The 20,746-nt window shown below is 32.0% G+C and overlaps 4 protein-coding genes across 8 annotated transcripts; 3 read left to right on the top strand and 1 right to left on the bottom strand.

The window, feature by feature from the left end:
- The first annotated feature begins 1,922 nt into the window (after positions 1-1,922).
- Positions 1,923-5,354, top strand: LOC114185784 (glucan endo-1,3-beta-glucosidase 14-like). 4 transcript variants are annotated; one of them, XM_028073700.2, is made up of 5 exons: positions 1,923-2,183; positions 2,519-3,552; positions 3,673-3,793; positions 4,174-4,343; positions 5,123-5,354. In XM_028073700.2, the coding sequence occupies exons 1-3, from the start codon at positions 2,129-2,131 to the stop codon at positions 3,739-3,741; spliced, it is 1,158 nt and encodes a 385-aa protein (XP_027929501.1). In that variant the 5' UTR covers positions 1,923-2,128; the 3' UTR covers positions 3,742-3,793; positions 4,174-4,343; positions 5,123-5,354. The 4 variants fall into 4 exon arrangements, with proteins under 4 accessions (XP_027929501.1, XP_027929500.1, XP_085530234.1 ...); XM_028073699.2 differs by having other exon boundaries at positions 4,174-4,420; XM_085674108.1 differs by having other exon boundaries at positions 4,174-5,223.
- Positions 5,355-7,234: 1,880 nt separating this feature from the next.
- On the bottom strand, positions 7,235-9,423 carry LOC114185463 (Calcium-binding EF-hand family protein). Its single transcript, XM_028073197.2, has 5 exons — positions 8,936-9,423; positions 8,785-8,831; positions 8,292-8,467; positions 7,935-7,953; positions 7,235-7,730 (listed from the first exon to the last, which is right to left on the bottom strand). Exons 1-5 carry the CDS (start codon positions 9,288-9,290, stop codon positions 7,620-7,622), a joined length of 708 nt encoding a protein of 235 aa, XP_027928998.1. The 5' UTR covers positions 9,291-9,423; the 3' UTR covers positions 7,235-7,619.
- A 2,728-nt stretch (positions 9,424-12,151) lies between these two features.
- LOC114183088 (rho GTPase-activating protein 5-like) lies at positions 12,152-15,615 on the top strand. Of its 2 annotated transcripts, none has more exons than XM_028069942.2 (5): positions 12,152-12,649; positions 13,094-13,214; positions 13,362-13,481; positions 14,321-14,551; positions 14,818-15,615. In XM_028069942.2, the coding sequence occupies exons 1-5, from the start codon at positions 12,291-12,293 to the stop codon at positions 15,256-15,258; spliced, it is 1,272 nt and encodes a 423-aa protein (XP_027925743.1). In that variant the 5' UTR covers positions 12,152-12,290; the 3' UTR covers positions 15,259-15,615. The 2 variants fall into 2 exon arrangements, with proteins under 2 accessions (XP_027925743.1, XP_027925744.1); XM_028069943.2 differs by having other exon boundaries at positions 12,159-12,631.
- A 2,836-nt stretch (positions 15,616-18,451) lies between these two features.
- Positions 18,452-20,608, top strand: LOC114183090 (uncharacterized). The gene is made up of 3 exons (XM_028069944.2): positions 18,452-19,703; positions 19,965-20,129; positions 20,269-20,608. Exon 1 carries the CDS (start codon positions 18,606-18,608, stop codon positions 19,308-19,310), a length of 705 nt encoding a protein of 234 aa, XP_027925745.1. The 5' UTR covers positions 18,452-18,605; the 3' UTR covers positions 19,311-19,703; positions 19,965-20,129; positions 20,269-20,608.
- Positions 20,609-20,746: the final 138 nt, after the last annotated feature.

Below are 20,746 nucleotides of genomic sequence, written 5' to 3'. Positions count from 1 at the left end.
TAATAGAGACTCAAAGGAAAAGACTAAAACATCACATTATAATTTATTAGTTGATCTTGATCAATTCGCCGCAATGAATAATCCTATGGTTTGTGTTCTTCAAAAGGATAGACGAACAATGAAAAATTTTAGAGAAAAGAAAAAGAGTTCTTAGAAAGGTATTTTTAAAAAAATAACATGTTTTCTAAGTAACAAGATCTTTATATGAAATTTATAATTATACATAAACCTTTTATTGATAAAATAATATAATTTTATTATTTTAAAACACAGTCTTCCCTAAAACATAATATTTTAAGTTCTCACGAAAAATAACATAATGTTATTTTGTTTTTTTATGAAAAATCAACACCTTTCCTCTTTACATGATTAATATATCCTTTTATATATATATATATATATATATATATATATATATATATATATATATTATATGTTAAAAATATATTTAAAAATAAAATGATATTAAACTCTTATATTTTCTTAAAAGAAAGTTAATATCTCTCCTGCTTTCAATTTTACATTTTTTTATTTGAGAAATATATGATTATATTATTATTTAATTTAAAAATAAAAATATATATATTATCACGAAACAAGAAGCAATAAATATATTAAGCTTTCTTGCAGAAAAGATTAAATTGTAGTGTTATTTAATTTAAAAATTTCCATTTTATTATTAATAATCATATCACCATGAAATAGTTAGTGAAATTTAATACGAATAAGATTCACATATAATATATTTTAGATCTTTAATTAAATGTGCTTTATATACCTTAAATAATTTACATGGTTTTCATCATTTAAGATTATTTTAGATAATCATATCAGGTTTATACAAAGCGCGTACGAACAAAGTCAGTTGATGGAGACTGTTGTTATATATACACAATTTCTTTATATTATTTAATCATTAATGAGAAAGGACATGGGGATGTAATACAAAATATCACGGAATTTAGATTTTATGTTGATTCTTTTGGTTAGTATATTTAAGTACAATGATTTACATTGATTTTAATGATTTAAAATATATTAAAAATTTATAATATAACAAAATGAATATATTTTAAAATATAAATAAATAAATAAACACAGATATTGATATTCTTTGATTCACTGCGTCTTACTGTGTGCCTTTCTCTTGATAAATGATCAGCTAGACCAGATAAATAGAATGAAAAATGATAGTTTGCTACACTTTTCTAAAACTGCGTAAACACACTTTTTTATTAATATTATTTTCAATAATTTAATTTATATTCTAAATTTCTGTCTTAATTTAATATTTTATTAATAAAAAGGAATATCAAATGAATGTAGTTTTAGAAGAGTGTGTGAATTATCATTTCTCAAATGAAATAATCACACCTTTCAAAAGAGAGGAACAAAGGAACTAAAAGAGAACCTAAATGATTAGGAACCAGAACAAGTAATCGTTATTTATTCTGAAATTTATAATTTATACTAAGAATGATTATAATATGTGCAATTGGTAATAAAAATACTACAAAATATTTTTTAGAAATTATGTATAAAATGACTTTTACTATAATTTGTTGTCTAATATAGTGATAGAATTTTTATTAAAAAAATATATTTTCATCTCCTCAAAATAATGTTTTGAGATATTTAGCTAAAAATCATGATTATTATGATTTCTTGTAAATATTATTAGTTAGAAGATGTACCAAATTTTGAAGAAAAAAACACTTGTTATACCGTATGTCTCTGAAAAAAAAAACGGAAATAGAAAAAATGAGACAAATGATAAAAAAAAAGTCAGGTGAAAAATTCAGATATTTTACATTGTAGATGGGAACATGCAAATTCTCACGAAATATTGAATAAATCTCAGTATGTCGGCGGAGTTGCTAAGGTTGCTGCTACCGATGCAAGAGTTTATGCTACTAAAGTTAATAGCAGAAACATAAAATATTGTCATAAAAAAAATATTTGAGAGAGAAAAGCAAATTGCATTTCCTAGTTTTCACATAAAAACAGAACAGGTTCGTTCTGTATAAATATGCAATAGTTCTGTAACAATGCATTTTGCAGAGCTTGAATCTTCAGCCTGGGAGCGTAGTTGTCTTGGTTAGAGGTCATACGCGGTATCAGATTAGCAATGACAACTTCTTCCTTCTTCTTCGCTCTGCTATTGATTCCTCTTACTTTCTCAGGTTTGCTATCATTCACAAACTAGTCAACTGAACAGATTGTACAATTACATCAATTGTTGTGGCTGTGGAGTTATCTCTTTTCTGGTTTTCTTGGCAATGGACCACCATTCTAAACTGGGATCAGAATATTATTCCTTAATTTAGCTTTCGTATTTTGTCAACTGGGTTTGAGTATCTATTCTCCTACCTCTATATATTATAAGTTTTTTTTGGTAATCTGAATTACTACTTCGTCAGTGTTTCTTAATTGTCTGCACCGCCTGACTCTGTTAAAGGTTTTATTTTAATCTCTTTTCTGTATATTTTGATGATTTTCTTATGACTATGGTTTTCAGATTTGTTTGTGCAAATCCAGAGCTTTAATTTTGGAATCAATTATGGGCAACTTGGCGACAACCTTCCATCTCCCTCTAGTGTGGCTGCTCTGATAAAATCTCTGAAAGTCTCCAAAATCAAACTCTATGATTCTAATCCAGATATTCTATCCGCATTCGCCGATTCAGGAGTGGAATTCATCATAGGAACGAGGAACGAGGATCTACCGAGCTTGAGAGACCCTTCTAATGCTCAGAAATGGATTCAGCAGCATGTTCAACCTTATATTTCCCGAACCAAAATCACTTGCATAGCTGTTGGAAACGAGGTTTTCGACTACAATAATCCTCAGCTCACGACAAGTCTTCTCCCTGCAATGCAAAGTATGTATAATGCCCTTGTTAGTCTAGGACTTGCACAACAGGTCACTGTTACTTCTGCTCATTCTTACAATGTTATAGCCTCCTCATTCCCTCCTTCATCTGGGGCGTTCAGGCAAGATCTGATACAGTATCTTCAACCCATTCTTAACTTTCATGCTCAGATCAAATCACCCTTTCTCATTAATGCATATCCCTTTTTTGCATACAAGGGAAACCCAAATCAGATTTCCTTAAACTATGTGCTGTTTCAGCCTAATTCAGGGTCTACTGACCCAGTTACCAATTTACATTATGATAACATGTTGTTTGCTCAAATTGATGCTGTTTACGCTGCCATTAAGAGATTGGGTCATACTGATATTGAAGTGAAGATTTCAGAGACTGGTTGGCCTTCTAAAGGTGGCCCTGATGAAATTGGAGCCACACCACAGAATGCAGAAATATACAATAGTAATCTGTTAAAAAGGATAGAGCAGAAACAGGGTACTCCTGCAAAGCCATCTATCCCAGTTGATGTTTTTGTCTTTGCACTCTTCAATGAGAATTTGAAGCCTGATCCTGTATCGGAGAGAAACTTTGGCCTCTATTATCCTGATGGCAACCCAGTTTATAACATTGGATTAGAAGGTTATCTCCCAGAAATGACTGGGGAGTTCTATTCCAAATCTAAAGTAAGTATACATACACATGAGAAATTCAGTCACTTTAACTGTGAAAAGTTTCTTCACTTTTTGGTTTTGAAACTTTTTAAAGTGGATGTATATAATGCTCTCGTTGCTATTGTTATGCAGGTGCTGTCCATCAATTTTGTCTGCATATTTTCATTTCTGTTGTTCACTTGGGAGCTTTTAAGACATTGATGAGGAATATAACAAAACAAATAACTTTCTAGAATTCATTCTTTTGTTAGAGGTGAGGAAAATTTTAATATTGTCCATATACTTTTTTATTCTGAAGTGTTATATTCTATCTTTTCTTTACAGTTGCAGTAAATAATGAAACAAAATTCTCTTTTTTATCCTTTGGTTGCAAGAAAACTAGTTCAGCTTGTGAACTTGTGATGATTCATGTTTATATTATGATAGCAAATTAGCAATGATGACGGGCATAATTAGATGTGAAATCTGGAAAAAAGAATTCAAAAGTGTATTTGATTCCATGAAGTTATTCTTTGACTTTTTGACAGTACTACTATTGCTAAATATGTAATCCGAAAAATGATATGATGGGAAGGTTTTGGAACCAACCACAGCGTGTAAAAGTCTGTGCCTAAATGGTATCTCTTTATGCAGAGGCTGTCAAATGCTGTCCAATTAGTGCTAGTGCATGCACCAAGTGGAGTCTGGTGCCCCTGTAACCACCCTCAGAAAACCTTATTTTCTTCACCATGTCCATTAAAAAAATGGTGATGGGTCTCCACCTTCATTATCTCCCACTTGCAATCATGCATGTGAATCTTCTGGTGAATAAAATTCTCCTTGTCTTCAGCTATACAAAAGTCCAATTTCTGTTATATCAAACGTGAAAGAAAGCCTTCAGGTTCTCCCTTGACAGATAATCAAACCTCGTGAATTTTGTCCTTGTTTTTCAACCTTATCTCATATGTGTCTTCTCTTTCAGCCACGTTAATTTTTATCTACTATCAAAGTAAAACACTGTCCACAAATTGATTTCCTTTATCAGTGAGTTATAGCTTGTGCTCATAGAATTTCCTTTGTGTGAACTGTTCCAAAGTCAATTATGTTACATTACATGGTATGTTGTTGTGAGAATCTGAATGGAGAAAAGTTTCAACTGTGGAACATTATTTGCGAGTGTAATTGTGCCTCTTTGTTGGACTAGAATGAAATTATGTTGAAGATTCAACAACAAAGTCATAAAAATTGGTCTGGAGGCGGCTGTTAGTGATGGTCCAGTAGTGTTCAAATAGGGTTCTTACATCAGCATAGTTCAATTTGGATGAGTTTCACAGATAGGAAATGAATGGAATAAGAAACATAATTTAATACAAGTTCAGACAGCTTGGGACAGTAACGTAAGGATAATGTGTGCGTCATTTAATAGGTATATCCACTAGCATGTGCCACAAATATCGGATAAAAAAAGTAAAACACTATTTTTTTCATGAAAAAACTAAAACAAACCAGAACTGTTTCTGCTTTTGATTTTTTTTACTGATACTGTCTTTTATGGAATGGTTGATTCATATTGTTGAATTAATATTTATACATGTTTTTGCAGGAAGACAGATTCAAGGCAAATTCTATACTTTTTTTTTGTGCACAGCAATGGGAGGAGTTCTAATTTGTGTAATTTTTTTTTAGCTTAATCCATTCATATGATTTTTTTTCTTTCACAGTATGCAATAGTCAAAGGTATAGGCCAGAATTGGATTCATGATTTTTTGACAGAAAGTTGATACAGAATAAAATATCTTGGTTTTTTGACGGAATAAAGTAATCTTTTAGATGCACGTTATGAATGAATTTCTTCTGTTTATTAGTTGGCAAGTTTAATAACGTTGATTTTAATTTAATTTTTCTTTTATAGTTTTAAATTTATTTAATAACAACAAAGCTGAAAAAGAGATAGAAGATTAGGCGTGTAAGAAACCAGAAAGGGAATCTCCGAAGAAAAGATTTATAAGAAAAACGCGGAATCGTTTTATTTATTTTCTTGTTGTCTTCTTCTTAACTGCAGACATAACAAATAACATATATTTTGATTCGAAGGAACAATTACATTTTGTATTTGACAAATCACACGTGAATTGTATTAAATGAAATTCGTGTAATTTTATTTATAAAAAGTTCTGTAATTTTTATACTTAAGATATAACAATATTATACGTTTTTAATATCATAAAAAAAAACGATACAACTTTACTAAAAAAACTGAAAAGAGTTAGTTTAAATTTGTTTTGCACGCTTTGCTTTTGTTGAGATTCTTTACTTTGAAGCATTGATTGAATGGTGGGCCTCCCCTTCTTGAGATGTTTTGGGCTTTGAGTTTAGAAAAAAAAAATAGTATGAATATGAATATGAAATTTTAGGCCCACTTGAGAAAATGAAAGTTTACCAGCAATTTGAATGATTGCTCTAATAAATTGAATGGGTGGAGTTTGTGGAGGCGTACATATGAAGTTTAAGCTATCATATCATAATATATTAAAAAAATGAAAATGAAAACTCATATATTGGAGATTACATAATTACAAGATCTTTGATTATAGTTGTGTTGCACAGATTATGATGAATGACTACAAAGCTAATAATGGCCTCAACAATGTGAACCGAGGAATTCATTATTTGGAAGACAGATTTTAACTGCAATTGTTAATTGAAAAACAATGATTAAGACAAAATAATCCTTATTATAAAAAAACAGTTCATATTAGAGATATTTACTTACTATTTAGTTAATTGTAATATAACAACTTATAGTTTGACTTATCTTTTCTGATAGACTTGTATTTTTCTTCTTTATTGTTTTAAAGCTCTTTACATTTGTATGAACTTATTTCAGTATAAATAAAATAATTCATTTTTGTGTTTCTTAGTATAATTTGAGTGATTAAATTTTGGATTTCACGAATTATTTTCCATGATTACTAAGGAAGATTTTAATCCTTTCATCATTCTTTCATCTAATAATTTATTATGTATGTTTATATGGCATCTCTTATGAGACAAGTATAAATTTTTTAAAGAATAAGATCGAAATTTAACATAAACTTCAATTCTGTTATGCATTATGTCTTGAAAAAGAGTCACCATTATTTTTTATAAGTCGCATCAGTATTTTTAAGCCCAAAAGATATTATCTTAAAAAAAATGTTTTCCATAGTGTAATAAAGGTATTTTTTGTTTTCATATCCTCAAGTATCACTTTAGTTTGATTATGTACTGAAAATCCATCAATAAATGAGAATAACAGATAATTCAAATTCGAAATTTTGGTTGTTGTCCACTAGAATGTCAATATATGGTAACGAAAAATTATCTTTGATACTTTTTTGAGTGACATTCTTTTCCTTTTTTAAATAATAGAAAATCTTAATACTACACGCAAGTTGGAAAAATATTATGATGATATTTGGCGAAAGAGTACACATGATGGTTTTGTTATTTGTCTCTTTTCTATTATAAAATTTATCTGCCCACTATTTTATTCGTGTATATGTAAGCATTATGTATAGTTTTGACCCCTCACTATATTTCTATCCTTGTCTTCTTTTCTGATATACAAGTGATACAAAGATTCTTCTCAATGATCTCATGTCAGCATGTATGGCAATAACGTAGAAGTTAGTGTTTTCGCTTTGATTTTTGCTTCTTTTGATTGTACACAAAATTCATAAAATGTCGTAATATTCATTCATTACCACTTTTCATTTTCTTCTTATTGATAAATACTCAAACAAAGTATGGGTACATAGCACATCTCACCCCATAGTCATGTACAACTCTTACATAATGTTTAGAATCAAAAGTAATAGAAAAAAAAAAAAGTTTAAGCACATACATTCTTCTATATATATACACACATTTCCACCACTCACCACCTACTCTCTACTAATAACTTTTCTTGCCACAAACTCCCCTTGCTGGTCCAATAAATGTAAATGAATGAGGTATAATTGTCGGAACTCAAATGAATATAACGAATTAAAAGTTTCTTCACAACAAAACAATCAATTGAATGAAGCACCAAAGAACTTGGAAATCTCTGCGATTTATCAATCATAAGATACAAGGAAAGGAAGAACCATGGTCATGAAGGCATCGTATGAAAGTGTAGCAGAACCAGTATAACGTGTGTCCTTCTCCTTGAATTTATCAGTGAGACCCTGAAAGTGAAACAAGTAATTAACACTTTAACAAACACAAGTACATATACAAGAACATCTTTTTCTTCTCCAAGTTTATATGTAAAAAACAATGGAACATGTGAAACTTGGTCTATATCAATGGAAGGGATGAAACAGAAACACAGATGAAGAAATGAGAAATAAGAGGCACGTCAATAGAGTCAAAATCTCGTTGAGTTTTACCTTAATAATCATCCCACACCTGCATACATAAAAAAAAACAGAACATTAGATTGATGTAATGGCATTGACATTTTCAAATACAACAAAAGCTAATCTAATCCTCATTTGAAAGATTTCAGGTCACTAATTTGGTGCTCCAAACATTAGCTACAGCAATGTTGTCCTCAAATCATCGTTTTATCATTGCATGACAAGTTTACAACAGTAAAACTTGTCTACTTTGGTGCAAGAATAGAGAAACATCATTCGAGGACAAGATTGATGTAATACCAATTATTGGACCAGATTAACGATCCAAAGTTCTTTCAGTGACCAAAACGATAAAAAATTTCAATGACCCAGATAACAATAACTTACTCGACAAAACTGTCAAAACAAAGCTCAACCCTTCTTCCACTTCCATCACCATACTTGGAAAGCAGAAGTTGCAGAACTGAACCAGGTACAGCATAACCAATACCATACAGAGCATCTCTTAGTTCTAATGGATCAATTTTCCCACTCCTGTCTTTATCATATCTCTCGAATATTCCCTACAAAATTGAAATAGCTCATTTAAGGCAATTACATAGATGAAGATCGATCATAAAACATAATTTATTTAACTTTTTTTGGTAGTGAAAGCAGAGACACCATCAAAACTATTCAGTATAATAAAAGCTCATAATTTGATGAAGTACTTGTCAGCATAAATCCACCCAAGTTTTATCTAGTTAAATTAAAACTACTCAATTAGCTCATGAATTATACACAAATTTCAAATTTAAGACGATTCATAACCTAGCTCAACACGAACCGTGCTTATCTAGAGAAAGAAAAGAGTATAAGAAGAAATGAAAAAGAGACTCACTCGCCATTGACCAAGGCAACTCCAGAGTGCTGCAAATTCCTTTGGTCCTGCGAAAAGGCACAAGCGATAGCCAATTGATATCAAAACAATGAAAACCCCAAAAAAGGAAAACAATAGAAAAAAAAAATTGGAAGAGAAGTTAGTAAGCTACCAACTGCGAGGGGTTGGTGTGGATTCTTGAAGAGGAACATAAGGAGACGAATGGTGCTGAGATTAAAACGGTGAAATCCAGAAGAGAGAGCTTGTTGCAGTTCCCGCTCATCGATGAAGCCACTCCGATCCCTGTCCACCATCTGAAAGCTGGTAATCACATCCTGGGGTGTCCCTGGTGGAAAACTTGAAGACCCAGATGAAGAAACGTTGGCATAATTGTAACTGGAGGAAGAATTTGAAGGCGGAGGAACATTGGAAGTAGAAGTCTGATAGTAACTAGAATATGGAGGTTGTTGAGGCGCAGATGGAGCATACTGAGATTGATGTCCGTATCCACCGTAGGAAGAAGACATGGCTAGTTACAATACAACCTTGGTGTGTGGATTCAAGTTGTTCAAGTTGCAGAACACGTAGAGAAAAAGAGAGAGATGTTTCAGATAACGGTAGTTTGTAATTTGGAAAAATTGAAACTTGAGGAACACATTGTGATTTAAAAGTAACGTTGTTATAGGATTTGACGTAACGAGAGAAATCGAGAGACGCCACGAAAGCGTTGTTTGAAAAGACGTGGTCAATATCGGTAGTCCATGCCGTGTTTCGTGTCACCAATAATTATCCTTAACCAAACATAGTTTTAACAATTTGATTAATGGTAACAGATTTTTTATTTATTAAAATATGAAAAAAAAATTAAGTTCTTAAACACTCTTTCAGTTTTAAAATTGTTGTAGTTAATTTCGGAAACTTTTATTGATTAGTGTTTTCATTTTTCAATAAATATTAACTATTTTTAAATAAATTATATTAATGTTATGTTGTTGTAGAAGTAATTTGTTTACTGCATAGGTCAGATTATGTTAGAAAAGTTGTCTTAATCATGTTTATTATTTTTTAATCTGAGTGTAAAGCTTTAAACGTTAAGCAAGCGACCAAAATAATACTTTTTAATGCATTCTTGTATAACTTTGATACTTCCTTCACATCAATTAAAGCAATACACATTTCAATATACAAATTGATTTTGTAAAACCTAATGACAACTAAAACGTTTTTTAGACATTGTACATTTGTATTTAAATCATCTCACGTGTGGCTTTCCAAATAGAGATTTTTCTTTCTTTCATATTCTTTTTTCAAATAATTTGTTGAGAGACAAGAAAATTAGGATATAATGTCTTAGGGAAAAATGAAAAGCTTCAAGGTAAATGTTGTGAAAATTGACAAAAGGACTTAAAAGAAAAAATATTTTATTTAGGAACAAAATACATGATAAATAAAAACATAAAAATAAAAATAATAATTCACGTCTATATACATTTAATTCTTGATTTGACTGAAACATGTACGTTGTCGGTGAACCGTGGTGTCTTTGAAAAGTATTCAGTTTTTTCGTTTATTTATTTTTTTTTGTAAAATCAATTAAAAATTTTAATGTTATCAATTAAATGTATACAGAAAAGAATGTTAATCAAGTTTAAATATTTAGAAAACAAAAGTAGAATTAATATATATTATATATAGCTTTACAATAATTAGGAAAAGTAACAACTTGATAACTCGAATTGGGCCTAAGGTGGGCTTAATTTGTTTAATGGATGTGATTGACATCTTTCATAACCTAATGCAAAGCCCAAAACCACAACATTGGGTTTGATAACATTTATTTAATTTTTATTTTTAATATATAAAATTGTATGATTACAACTGTATTCTTCATCATAAATGTAATATAAATAATTTTTGATAGAAGAAATAATATTAAAATAAAATTAAAGTCATTATTTAAAATTATAAAATTTTAATTTATTTCTAATTATATTACTTTTATTTTTATTATATTATTATTATTATTTTATTCATTAAAGAAAGTTGTCATTATTATTATTATATCATTTAAGTTTTTTCATGCACATTTCAAAAAGTAAATAAAAGTTAACTATGAGTTAAATCAGAGTGACAATCACGTAAATTTAATGAAATTAATGAAATGACTTTTCTTACATATCTCTTCATGAGAGAGTGTCAAAATTCAGAAGTCATTTGCAACTCAGCACTCACAGTTCAGAAGTCAACCTCTTCCTTTTTATTTGTATGAATAATACTCGAATGGATCTAAACACAACATAAGTAATTCAGTAACTTGAGTGTTAAAGAAATAAAAAGTCAAAATGATAAATAACTTGTGCATGTGTGTAATTAGGTGGGACAAAAAAGGAATTTTTGTAGAAAATTTATGATATATTATAAAATTTATTTTAAAGCTATTTAATATTATAATATTCAAACTAATATATAAAAAATTACTAGCTGTAAAATAATTAATTTTTTTAATAAAAATTAAATGTTAAAAGAAATTTATTGGATGAAAAAGAAAAAGAATATATATATATATATATATATTATTTAACTAAATTACGTATAAAATTTTCGATTATTTTAATTAAATATTATTAGTATTTTTTAGGGTTAAACTAACTATAATTAGCCCAAAAATATTATCATTCAAAAGGGAAGGATTGAAAACTTACAACTTTTGATTTATTTATTTTATGGATACAATCCCATGCGTATTAATTATGACTTTAGTAATAAATACTCTTCCATCATTCATAATCTAAAAGAAGGATTTCAATAAATTCTTTAAATAGAAACTAAACATAATTAACTCTGGTCTACCAAATTAATACAATAATGACAAATACTTATAACATAAAAAAAGATTGTGCTCTCTGTCATTCTATAAATAGATACACACACCAAACTGATAAAACAATCTGCAGAATTCAAGGACAGAACTAGGTCATCACAATATTAACTTTTTTTATTCATAAGAAATTAAAGTCTAATTTCATGTCAACTAAATATTGGTAGGTACAAAGCTCCTATATTTATTAAATATTAAACCCAATATAAATAAGTTTGTGACGAATGGGAACTGAAAAATGAATAATATAGTGTTACATTACTGAACTGTAAAAGTTCATTATTATGATATTCTTTTACAAGTTTTCACCCTCTTCATGTGTTGAGTTTATGTTGTTGTCTGTGATCTGTCTTTAGTTCTACTCTTCATGTCCCTGTTGCTGTCTTTCTTTCTCTCTCTCTCTCTCTCCACTCACACACATGAAATATTCACAAGCGTGACTACATGTTGAACGCTCCACAACACGCAACATAAAAAAAACCAAGTTAATGATTCTCACGTCCCACACCCTACAAACACTACAACACTTTCCTTCAATCAAACTCCAACTCATAACTGTTAACCTTGGCATTTTCTGAAGGATCAGATCACAAAATCTTTGTGCTTTCGTTTTTTATATTCCAAGTAAAGGCCTCTTTCATTGCCAGCCATGACCGAGGTCCTCCTCTCCCCACCCCATTTTCCATCTTCTTCATCACCAACAACAACAAAGACAACCTCAACCACAACAAACTCATCTCCTTCTCCTTCTTCTTCCTCTTCATTCTCTCGCAATGCCTTTCTCCGACCACACCTCTCTCTCTTGGCTCTTCTCTTGACCCTTTTCCGGAAATCCTTCCTTCCCCGCAAAACCATCTCCTCCGTCATGGACATAGGCTCACCAACTAACGTACGCCATGTTGCTCATGTCACCTTTGATAGGTTCAACGGTTTCCTGGGTTTGCCTGTTGAGTTTGAACCTGAAGTCCCCAGAAGACCTCCTAGTGCTAGGTGTGTGTCTGAGAGAGAGTGAGTGTGTCATGCATGTATATATATTACCAGAGATCAAGACACTTCTTTCTTCATTGTTGAATTATCTAGAGTCACACTTTCTAACTGCATGTTGGTTTGCTTAGTTTTAATATGTAAGAGGAATATATTATGTGTTTTTGATGCACATTATGGTTTGATAATCAGTTTTATTTCTATACACAATCAGTTTTCACAGTTTTAATCAATCAGAAATCATACTAGATATAACTTGTAAAGTAATTGTTTAATGTCAATCGATCAGAAGTCGTGTTCAATATGAGGTTTAAGGTAGCTGTTATACAAATTAACATGAAAATTTATGCTTAGATGAGAATGTTGGAACTTTTTATATACTTTTGGATCTGTTTAAATTGGAGACTCTAATTTCAAGGTTGTGTTTTTGTTTTATTTAATTTCTTTGGTTTTATTTTTCACCTGCAGTGCATCTGTTTTTGGAGTTTCAACAGAATCCATGCAGTTGTCGTATGACTCCAGAGGGAACAGTGTGCCAACTATTCTGCTGTTGATGCAAAGGCATCTGTATGCTCAAGGAGGGTTGCAGGTTGATCTTCGAGATTTGTTGTAACTTGTAAAATTCACATTCTGTGTTGGTGATTATAGCATTAAATTTGTGTGAAACCAACAAAAATGATTTGCTTTATAATGGAACTGTTTTATGGAGACATTTTTGTTCATTTTACACATTCAGGTGGAGGGGATTTTCAGAATTAACGCAGACAATGGTCAAGCGGAGCATGTCAGAGATCAATTGAATATGGGAGTGGTTCCAGAAGGCATTGATGTACATTGTTTGGCAGGGCTAATTAAGGTATAGCATTGTCTGGTTAATAAAATTGAATCATTAATTGACTAAAAAATGTCTCTGTTGTTTGTAATATGATGATTACTTTTGCTTGTAGATAACATAATCATTATTTTCATCACTATTCTTAATAAAGCACAAAAGTATAAAATTCCTTTTCTCTTCTTATAGATCTAGCATGTAATGGAATCATCTGTGCAAATAGAATTGATTCAACATGTAAAGTTAAGAGAGAGGAACTTCTCAATTTCAGAACAGTTACCTTTCTGTGTCTAATAAATGAGAAACAAGCATCATTTCCAAAGTCCAAAGTGTATTTGACTGAATAGTACCACATTGCATATCAGATGACTAGTATCCTGAATGAATTGAGGGTCTAGTGTGAGGGAGAAAAGTTAAATTCATATCTTAGGTATTATTTTTATAGTTTTATAATTATAATTGAAGTTTTACATGGATGTGAATCATTTAAATAATTCCTAAAAGAATTTGTTTGTCTGCTTTCTGTTCTTCTTTCTTGTGCTGATGAATTGTATCCATATCCTGCTTATGCATTAACCTTCCAACTTTTTCACTGCTAGCAACCTGCAACCTTCCATTCATCTACTTAGTTGGAATATGTAACCTATAGGTGTGGTTAGGTGTGGTGTTGTCCTAGCAATCAAAACCAGAACTCATTTCCATGATTCCATCTAATTAAACTGTCATACATAACGAACTATTTGGTTGTTTATGATGAAATACAAGGTAAATGATACAAAACATTATTTTGCAGCTGATGCTTACAATCTATTATTTGTTCTTTTGTTTTGGTTTACTGTGACATTTTTTTTTCAATTTTCAAGGCTTGGTTTAGGGAACTTCCTACGGGCATTTTGGATTCATTATCACCGGAGCAGGTTATGCAATGCCAAACAGAGGAGGAATGTGCTGAAATAGTGAGACATCTACCTCATACTGAAGCTTCCCTCTTGGACTGGGCCATCAATCTGATGACTGATGTTGTTCAACATGAACATGTTAATAAGATGAATGCACGTAACATTGCTATGGTTTTTGCACCAAACATGACTCAGGTGTGTTTGCATTTTTTTTTTCATTCTCAATTGATTGCAGGGAAGACAAGATGAACTACATGAGGGTTTTATGATTTTTCTTCCTACATTACTAAATTGCATGTGTACATCTTCTAAAATCAAATAAGTTTTTTTTATCAGTGAAAATCTTTTCTGCTGTATTTTTTTTATATTGGTCATGGCCATTCTGACAATACTTTACCCTTACTGTTCTATCAAATAGTAGTTTAGTAGGTTTGATGCAATGAAACTGTTTCTGACTGCAGATGGCCGACCCAATATCTGCACTGATGTATGCAGTTCAAGTAATGAACTTCTTGAAGACACTCGTATTAAGAACACTGCGGGAAAGAAAGGATTCTGTTGTAGAATCTAATCCTAGATTTTATGCAGAACCTTCTGATGGTAATGGAAGCCAAAGACTTTTGGAGTCCCTCCAGGAAGATACTCATGCAGAAAATGAAGTGTCTCAGGGAAACATTGTTTTAGAGAAAACTGGCTTAGAGTGTTCTCCAGAATCAGTCCAAAACAACTCAACTGAAGGAGAATCTGTCACTCTGACAAACTCTTGTGAGAATCTTGTTAGCAATGAGGAATTGTATTGTGAGTTTCCACCCGTAGGAAACATGGGAAAGGGTAAAAGTGGTCAATCAAGTAAATCAAATGGTAGAAAAGAGTCTAAAAAGACTAGAAGCATCCTCCCATAATCCATCAAACACTTCAGTTGAGAAAAAAAGGAATTGGAGTTTAAGCAGCATTGATTCATATATGAGCATATCAAAGCTTGGCTGCGAAGAAGCATTAAAATGTAAATTGATTATTTGACAACGTGGCATTGTATGTTTGTTTGTCTCATGTTGAAATTGCTAGCAGAAGTTTGTGAAGTGGCTTCAGTATGTTTCTTTTTCTTATTTCTTTTCTTGTTTGTTTAACTTATCTGATTTCAACAATAGTACTATGAACACACTAACATTGTAATGAAATCTCATTCCCTGTGTGTTTACTTGTATTCATAAATACTCCTTAATCATAAATACACCTTCTGTTGCACTTTTGAAGTGGTATTTGGTATTTTTTGTATAAAATTTAAGGGGATGTACAAAGTTCCACCAAGTATCTCTTTGACCCTTTTTTTCTTCCCTTTGTCTGCAAATTTTGATTCAGCCATCTATAGAATTTTATATAAAAGATATAGTGTACAAGAGCACTTTTTTTTTTTCTATTTATGTAAAGAAACAAGGAATGTATTTTTGTCCGTAATTCTGATAATATACCCTGTTAATGAATTTTGATACTTGTTTTTACAGGAATCGGAGCTTAGTTTGTTGTTGTCCGATTGAAAAAATTGTCTCCATAATGTTTTCAAGGGGGTGTCTTTCCTTTCTCTACAAAGAATACATTCAGATCTCCATTTATCTATAATATTTTAACGAACCAAAAGCTACATAAGTCTATACACATATGCTACATATGCTTTATACAAATAAATACATGAATGCTCTCTGTAAACATAGGACAAATCACTTACCGACATAAACAACAAATTTAGTTATAAAATGAAACATCATGTTCATACATGGTCAAATGATTTAGATGAATGTCTATGACTAAAGTACACAACAAAACATCAAATTACTTAGCTGATTGATCATTAATTCCACAGGTTTATTAAATTGCATGGCATTGGCAGATGATATTGTTGTGTTATCCCTTTTTCTTGCCTTGTTGGTGAGTGATAAATGCTCTAGAAGTTTGGAAAGTCTTAAACCATTCCAGGTATTATTTTATAACAGTTACAAGGTCAGATGTTGTATCTATCACCGAACAGGAGGCAGCAATGCATAATCCATCAAAGACGGTCAGTTGAGAAAAAAAGGAGTTGGGAGTTTCAGTGTTTAAAAAAAATATAATTTTTGAGTTCTGCAATTCATATATGAGCTGATATCAAAGCTTGACTGTGAAGAAGCATTGAAATGTAAATTGATTATTTGTAAATGTAAGTTTGTTTGCCTCACGTTGGAATTGCTAGCGGAAGTTTGTGAAGTGGCTTCAGTATAACTTTTGTGATTTCAACTTTCAACAACAGTACCATGAACACACTAGCATTGTAATGAAATCTCATTCCTTGTATTGATAATTATTCCTTAATCATAAATATCTGGTCCAATAAGTTTGGCATAAAACTTACATAACTAAGACTGGCAATAAGACATGATACGCGTTTAGGTACAAGTGGAACCTTTTATTCTTGGACCATAATAGTGGCCGTACAACTTCACAACAAACTTTTATTGAAAAAATATCGTATGATTGATTTGGGAGGCATCACGTCCACAAAGGTTAAACCAATGGTAAGAAGTTTTATGGAGGTGGGAAATATCAAGAGGAATGAAAACCACAAAACTACGAAACTTTAAAGAAAAAAAATTGCAAGCTACTTTCACACCAAAACGCATCTATGGGTTAATTGTATGCACATTTCCATAATGGGACAAGGCAGTGAAAGGGAGGGCTAACTAAGAACCAACCATTTTCCTAGAAAGGAGTCATCAAGTTTAAAGGACAGAATGGAATATTCCTCTCCCTCTTTCCACCAATTATAAACAACGATCACAAGTGGTAATGGTGGAACTAGAAGCCATGCATGCATAAGTTCTTGGTTTGTGGCAATTCTGTTCTGCATCCTACTAGCCTTATGCTAGCAAGTGCAGAAAGCTGAATGAGACTGTACAGTGTTCAATGATAGGGAAGTATTCCAAATTTAATGAACAATCCATTAATTAATTTTATTCCATTATTCATCTTAAGGACACACTGTGTATTATTGCAAGAAGTATAATACCCTGTGTGTGACCTATGTTTAGGTGGTCTTGGCCTAAAATCGCATAACTTTAAGCAGTGCAAAGTAGCTAGTGTGGTACCAGCTAGCCTACTACTACCAGGTGTGGTCAAGAGACACTTGTGTATAATCATGCCACGTTGCTTGCGATGTTCAAACCTTTCAGAGCCACTTGGACAGTTACAACTTACAAGTGAAAACGGTTAATTGAACGTGTACACACATTGAAATGTTACATTTTAAAGATAGGAGAGAAGGGTGTGGCTGAAAGTGTGTGTTTGCAAGTTCACATCATTGTACTCTGGACAGCACCATGGAAGGATCGAATCATTGCTCAAAATTTGCCCCTCACAAAACCAAGAAAGTTGTGGTCCTGTCCCTTGTTTCCTTCCTCAACGGGAACGTCCAATTGGAGTGCCATCTGCACATGCAAGCTCTTGGTTATACCACTTTTATGGATTCATCTTCACAGACAAATTAATGACTACACATTGTTTTATGTATTTAGGTAGAAACCTAAAAGGCTATAATATTTGTTGCCTGATGCAATCCGTGTATTGGATTTGCACCCAAGACTAGGTCTATGTTTTGGAAGATACCAAGTTTTCAAGTCATTTCCAAGACCGTGTATAAAAGTTACTTTCAGGTTGGAAGCCCTTTTAATAAGGGTGTGAGAGTGAGAGGTCCTAGAAAACTTTAGCAATACATGGCATACTAATTAAGGGTGAATGCTCAAGAAATCATCTTACCACAATTAACTAGTGTAGGATTGTCCAACCTAAGTAGCAGATGTAAATTTGAGTTTGAGCATTAGATATGTGATTAAATACTTAAAAAATGATTTTGTTGTTGAAGTTACAACCAAGTTGAAGAGAATTATCTGATGTTTTTGTCTTAGAAAAGAATTAAGATAAATCTGAGCCTATAGTTTGTTACCTAGGACTTTTATTATATGGCCAGAAAATCCAAAGCTAAGCTACGTAAGCATAATCACCCGTTGGCCATTTATAAGCCACACCAACTGAAATCAGAACTTTCTACTGCATATATAATAGCATCTTCCCCTTGATTATTTTTCAACTCATGCTATTTACGTGCCTCTTTACTCTTTTCCCCTATCCCTCAACTACCAAAAGTTAGCACTTAGAACACCCTTTTCTTTCTTCCTTTCTACACAAAGCACCAACTCATACAACACTGGGTAGCAAGAAAGGCATGGCAACATGTGGGAGCCTGCATCACATCTTAGATACCCTATTGCCAGAAAACACAACACTGCTTGAATCCCTCTCATGGAACCAAATAAAGCCCGTAAAACCCGCAGAGAAAACCCTTTCCTTCACTGAGATATTTGCAGAACCCTCCATCCAGCCCTACGTTTCTACTTCATCATCAAGTGAGAAAACATACAACACCAACAGCCACAAAAGCAGTGATAGCTTCTCATCCTTGAGTTCTGAGAGTTTGCAGCTTTGCACTGAGGGTCTTGGCTTTGAGAGTTCAGATGATGTTGAAGACTTAAAGGATGGAACGAATGAGAGTTGGGAAAGGTTTAAGGAGAAAGAGGGTGTGAAAAGGTATGTGAGTTCAAGGGTGAGTGAGTACCCTCCTCCCATTTCAAGCATAGGGAGGAGTGGGAGGCCTTGGGTTTGTTTCAAGTCCTACAGGAGTGAAGGGAGGTTTGTTCTCGAAGAGATAAGGATTCCCACGCACGAGTTCCTCCATGCTTGTAGAGAGGATGGAAGGTTGAAGCTGAATTTTGTTCACCCTGATGATGAACTTTCAGAAGAAGAAGAAGAAGAAGAAGAAGATGCTGATGTAGGAAGTATAGATGAAGAAGAAGAAGAAGAAAACATGGGTGAAGAAAATGATGGTTGTGTGACAGATCATGAAAATGAACAAAAAGAGATTGATGCTTAAGTGACTAGTCACTCACTTGATAAAGAGCAGAAAATTTGGATGCTATAATGGACAAAAAAAAAGAAATTGAAGCACTGTTGTGATTTTGTATCATTTCTCTTTATTGTTATACTCTACCCAAAAAAAGAAGCATGTGGGAACCATTCTGACCTTCCTATACACCAAAGGATTTACCAAAAATTTCTGTCTCTATCTTTGTATCATTACGTATTTAAAGTATGTTTATGATCATAATGAGATTTAGATCAAATCAACTATTTTTCCTACTAATTACTATATAATTCACATGCACGGCAGGGCTCATAGGTTGCAGCAGGTAGCCATCGTTAATTTAACTGAACAATGGCTGGCTCAGAACAACTAAAGTAATGAACCAATAGTACACAGTAGCAGGTAAGTTTATTGTTTATTACGAGACATTCGGCAAATACTTGATAATATATGTTACGCCATCATATATTGTTAAATGTATTTACACTAAAGATCTGTTAAAAATCTAGGTTTGAGTCTATGTCTCACTTTAGACAAAAACGAAAATGTTGAATACTATATAAAAATAAAGATTCATAAATCCATCACTTTAAGATTATGAGTTGAAAATGATGTAGATCATTTAAGATTATGAATTGAAAATGGTGTCGATCCCTTATACAGGATCAGACTCGATCTGTGTTGTTTGTCATTTGGTTGAAGAGATGGAGTAGTTTCTACTTTGGAGTAAGCCAAATAACATTCCTGCTCCATTGGACAACATCACCATCCTGCAAACACTCTTTGCCAACCAAGGACTTGATTTGAAGGACTTGGTCCTGCTCTCTGGTACTTTTTATTAAACAATTTCTTAAGCATTATTGTTGAAGTATGTCAAATATCTGAATGGATTGTTTAGTTTTAAGGAATTTGCTAATTATGTTGCAAATATCAGAAAGTTGCTTGTAACTAATGGCTAAGGTTTCAGGTGCTCACACAATTGGTGTGGCTCATTGCTCATCATTATCAAATAGCTTGTTCAACTTTATTGGGTGATCAAGACCCTCCACTGGACACTGGACAGTGAATATGCTGAAAATCTGAAAACTTTAAAGTACAAGAACATTGATAAGTTGAACACCACAAAGAACATTGAATTGCTTGAAGGATCACTTGAAAATTTGTTTGCTGAGTTTGCCAGCTCCATTGAGAAAATGGGAAGAATTAAGGTGAAGACAGGGACAGAAGGAGAGATCAGGAAGCATTGTTTAATTATAGACAAAAAATACAACATATATGTTGAATGCATTGCCTTCTGTTGTTTTTTATTTTTCAAATTGAAGTAACTATCCCACTCATGGAAAGTTCTATAGGGTAAAGTATAGATATTTTTTATTTTGAGAACACAACAAATAGTAGCCACACGTTTTAACATAAGTATATCCAAAATTATTCATAGAATTTTT

The sequence above is a fragment of the Vigna unguiculata genome, chromosome 5 (assembly GCF_037176805.1).
Source record: "Vigna unguiculata cultivar grain cowpea cultivar isolate G323 ecotype 2 chromosome 5, ASM3717680v1, whole genome shotgun sequence".
In the NCBI taxonomy this organism is placed as follows: domain Eukaryota; kingdom Viridiplantae; phylum Streptophyta; class Magnoliopsida; order Fabales; family Fabaceae; genus Vigna; species Vigna unguiculata.
The sequence above is the reverse complement of the archived record's forward strand: the minus strand, read 5'-3'. Positions and strand labels throughout refer to the sequence as shown.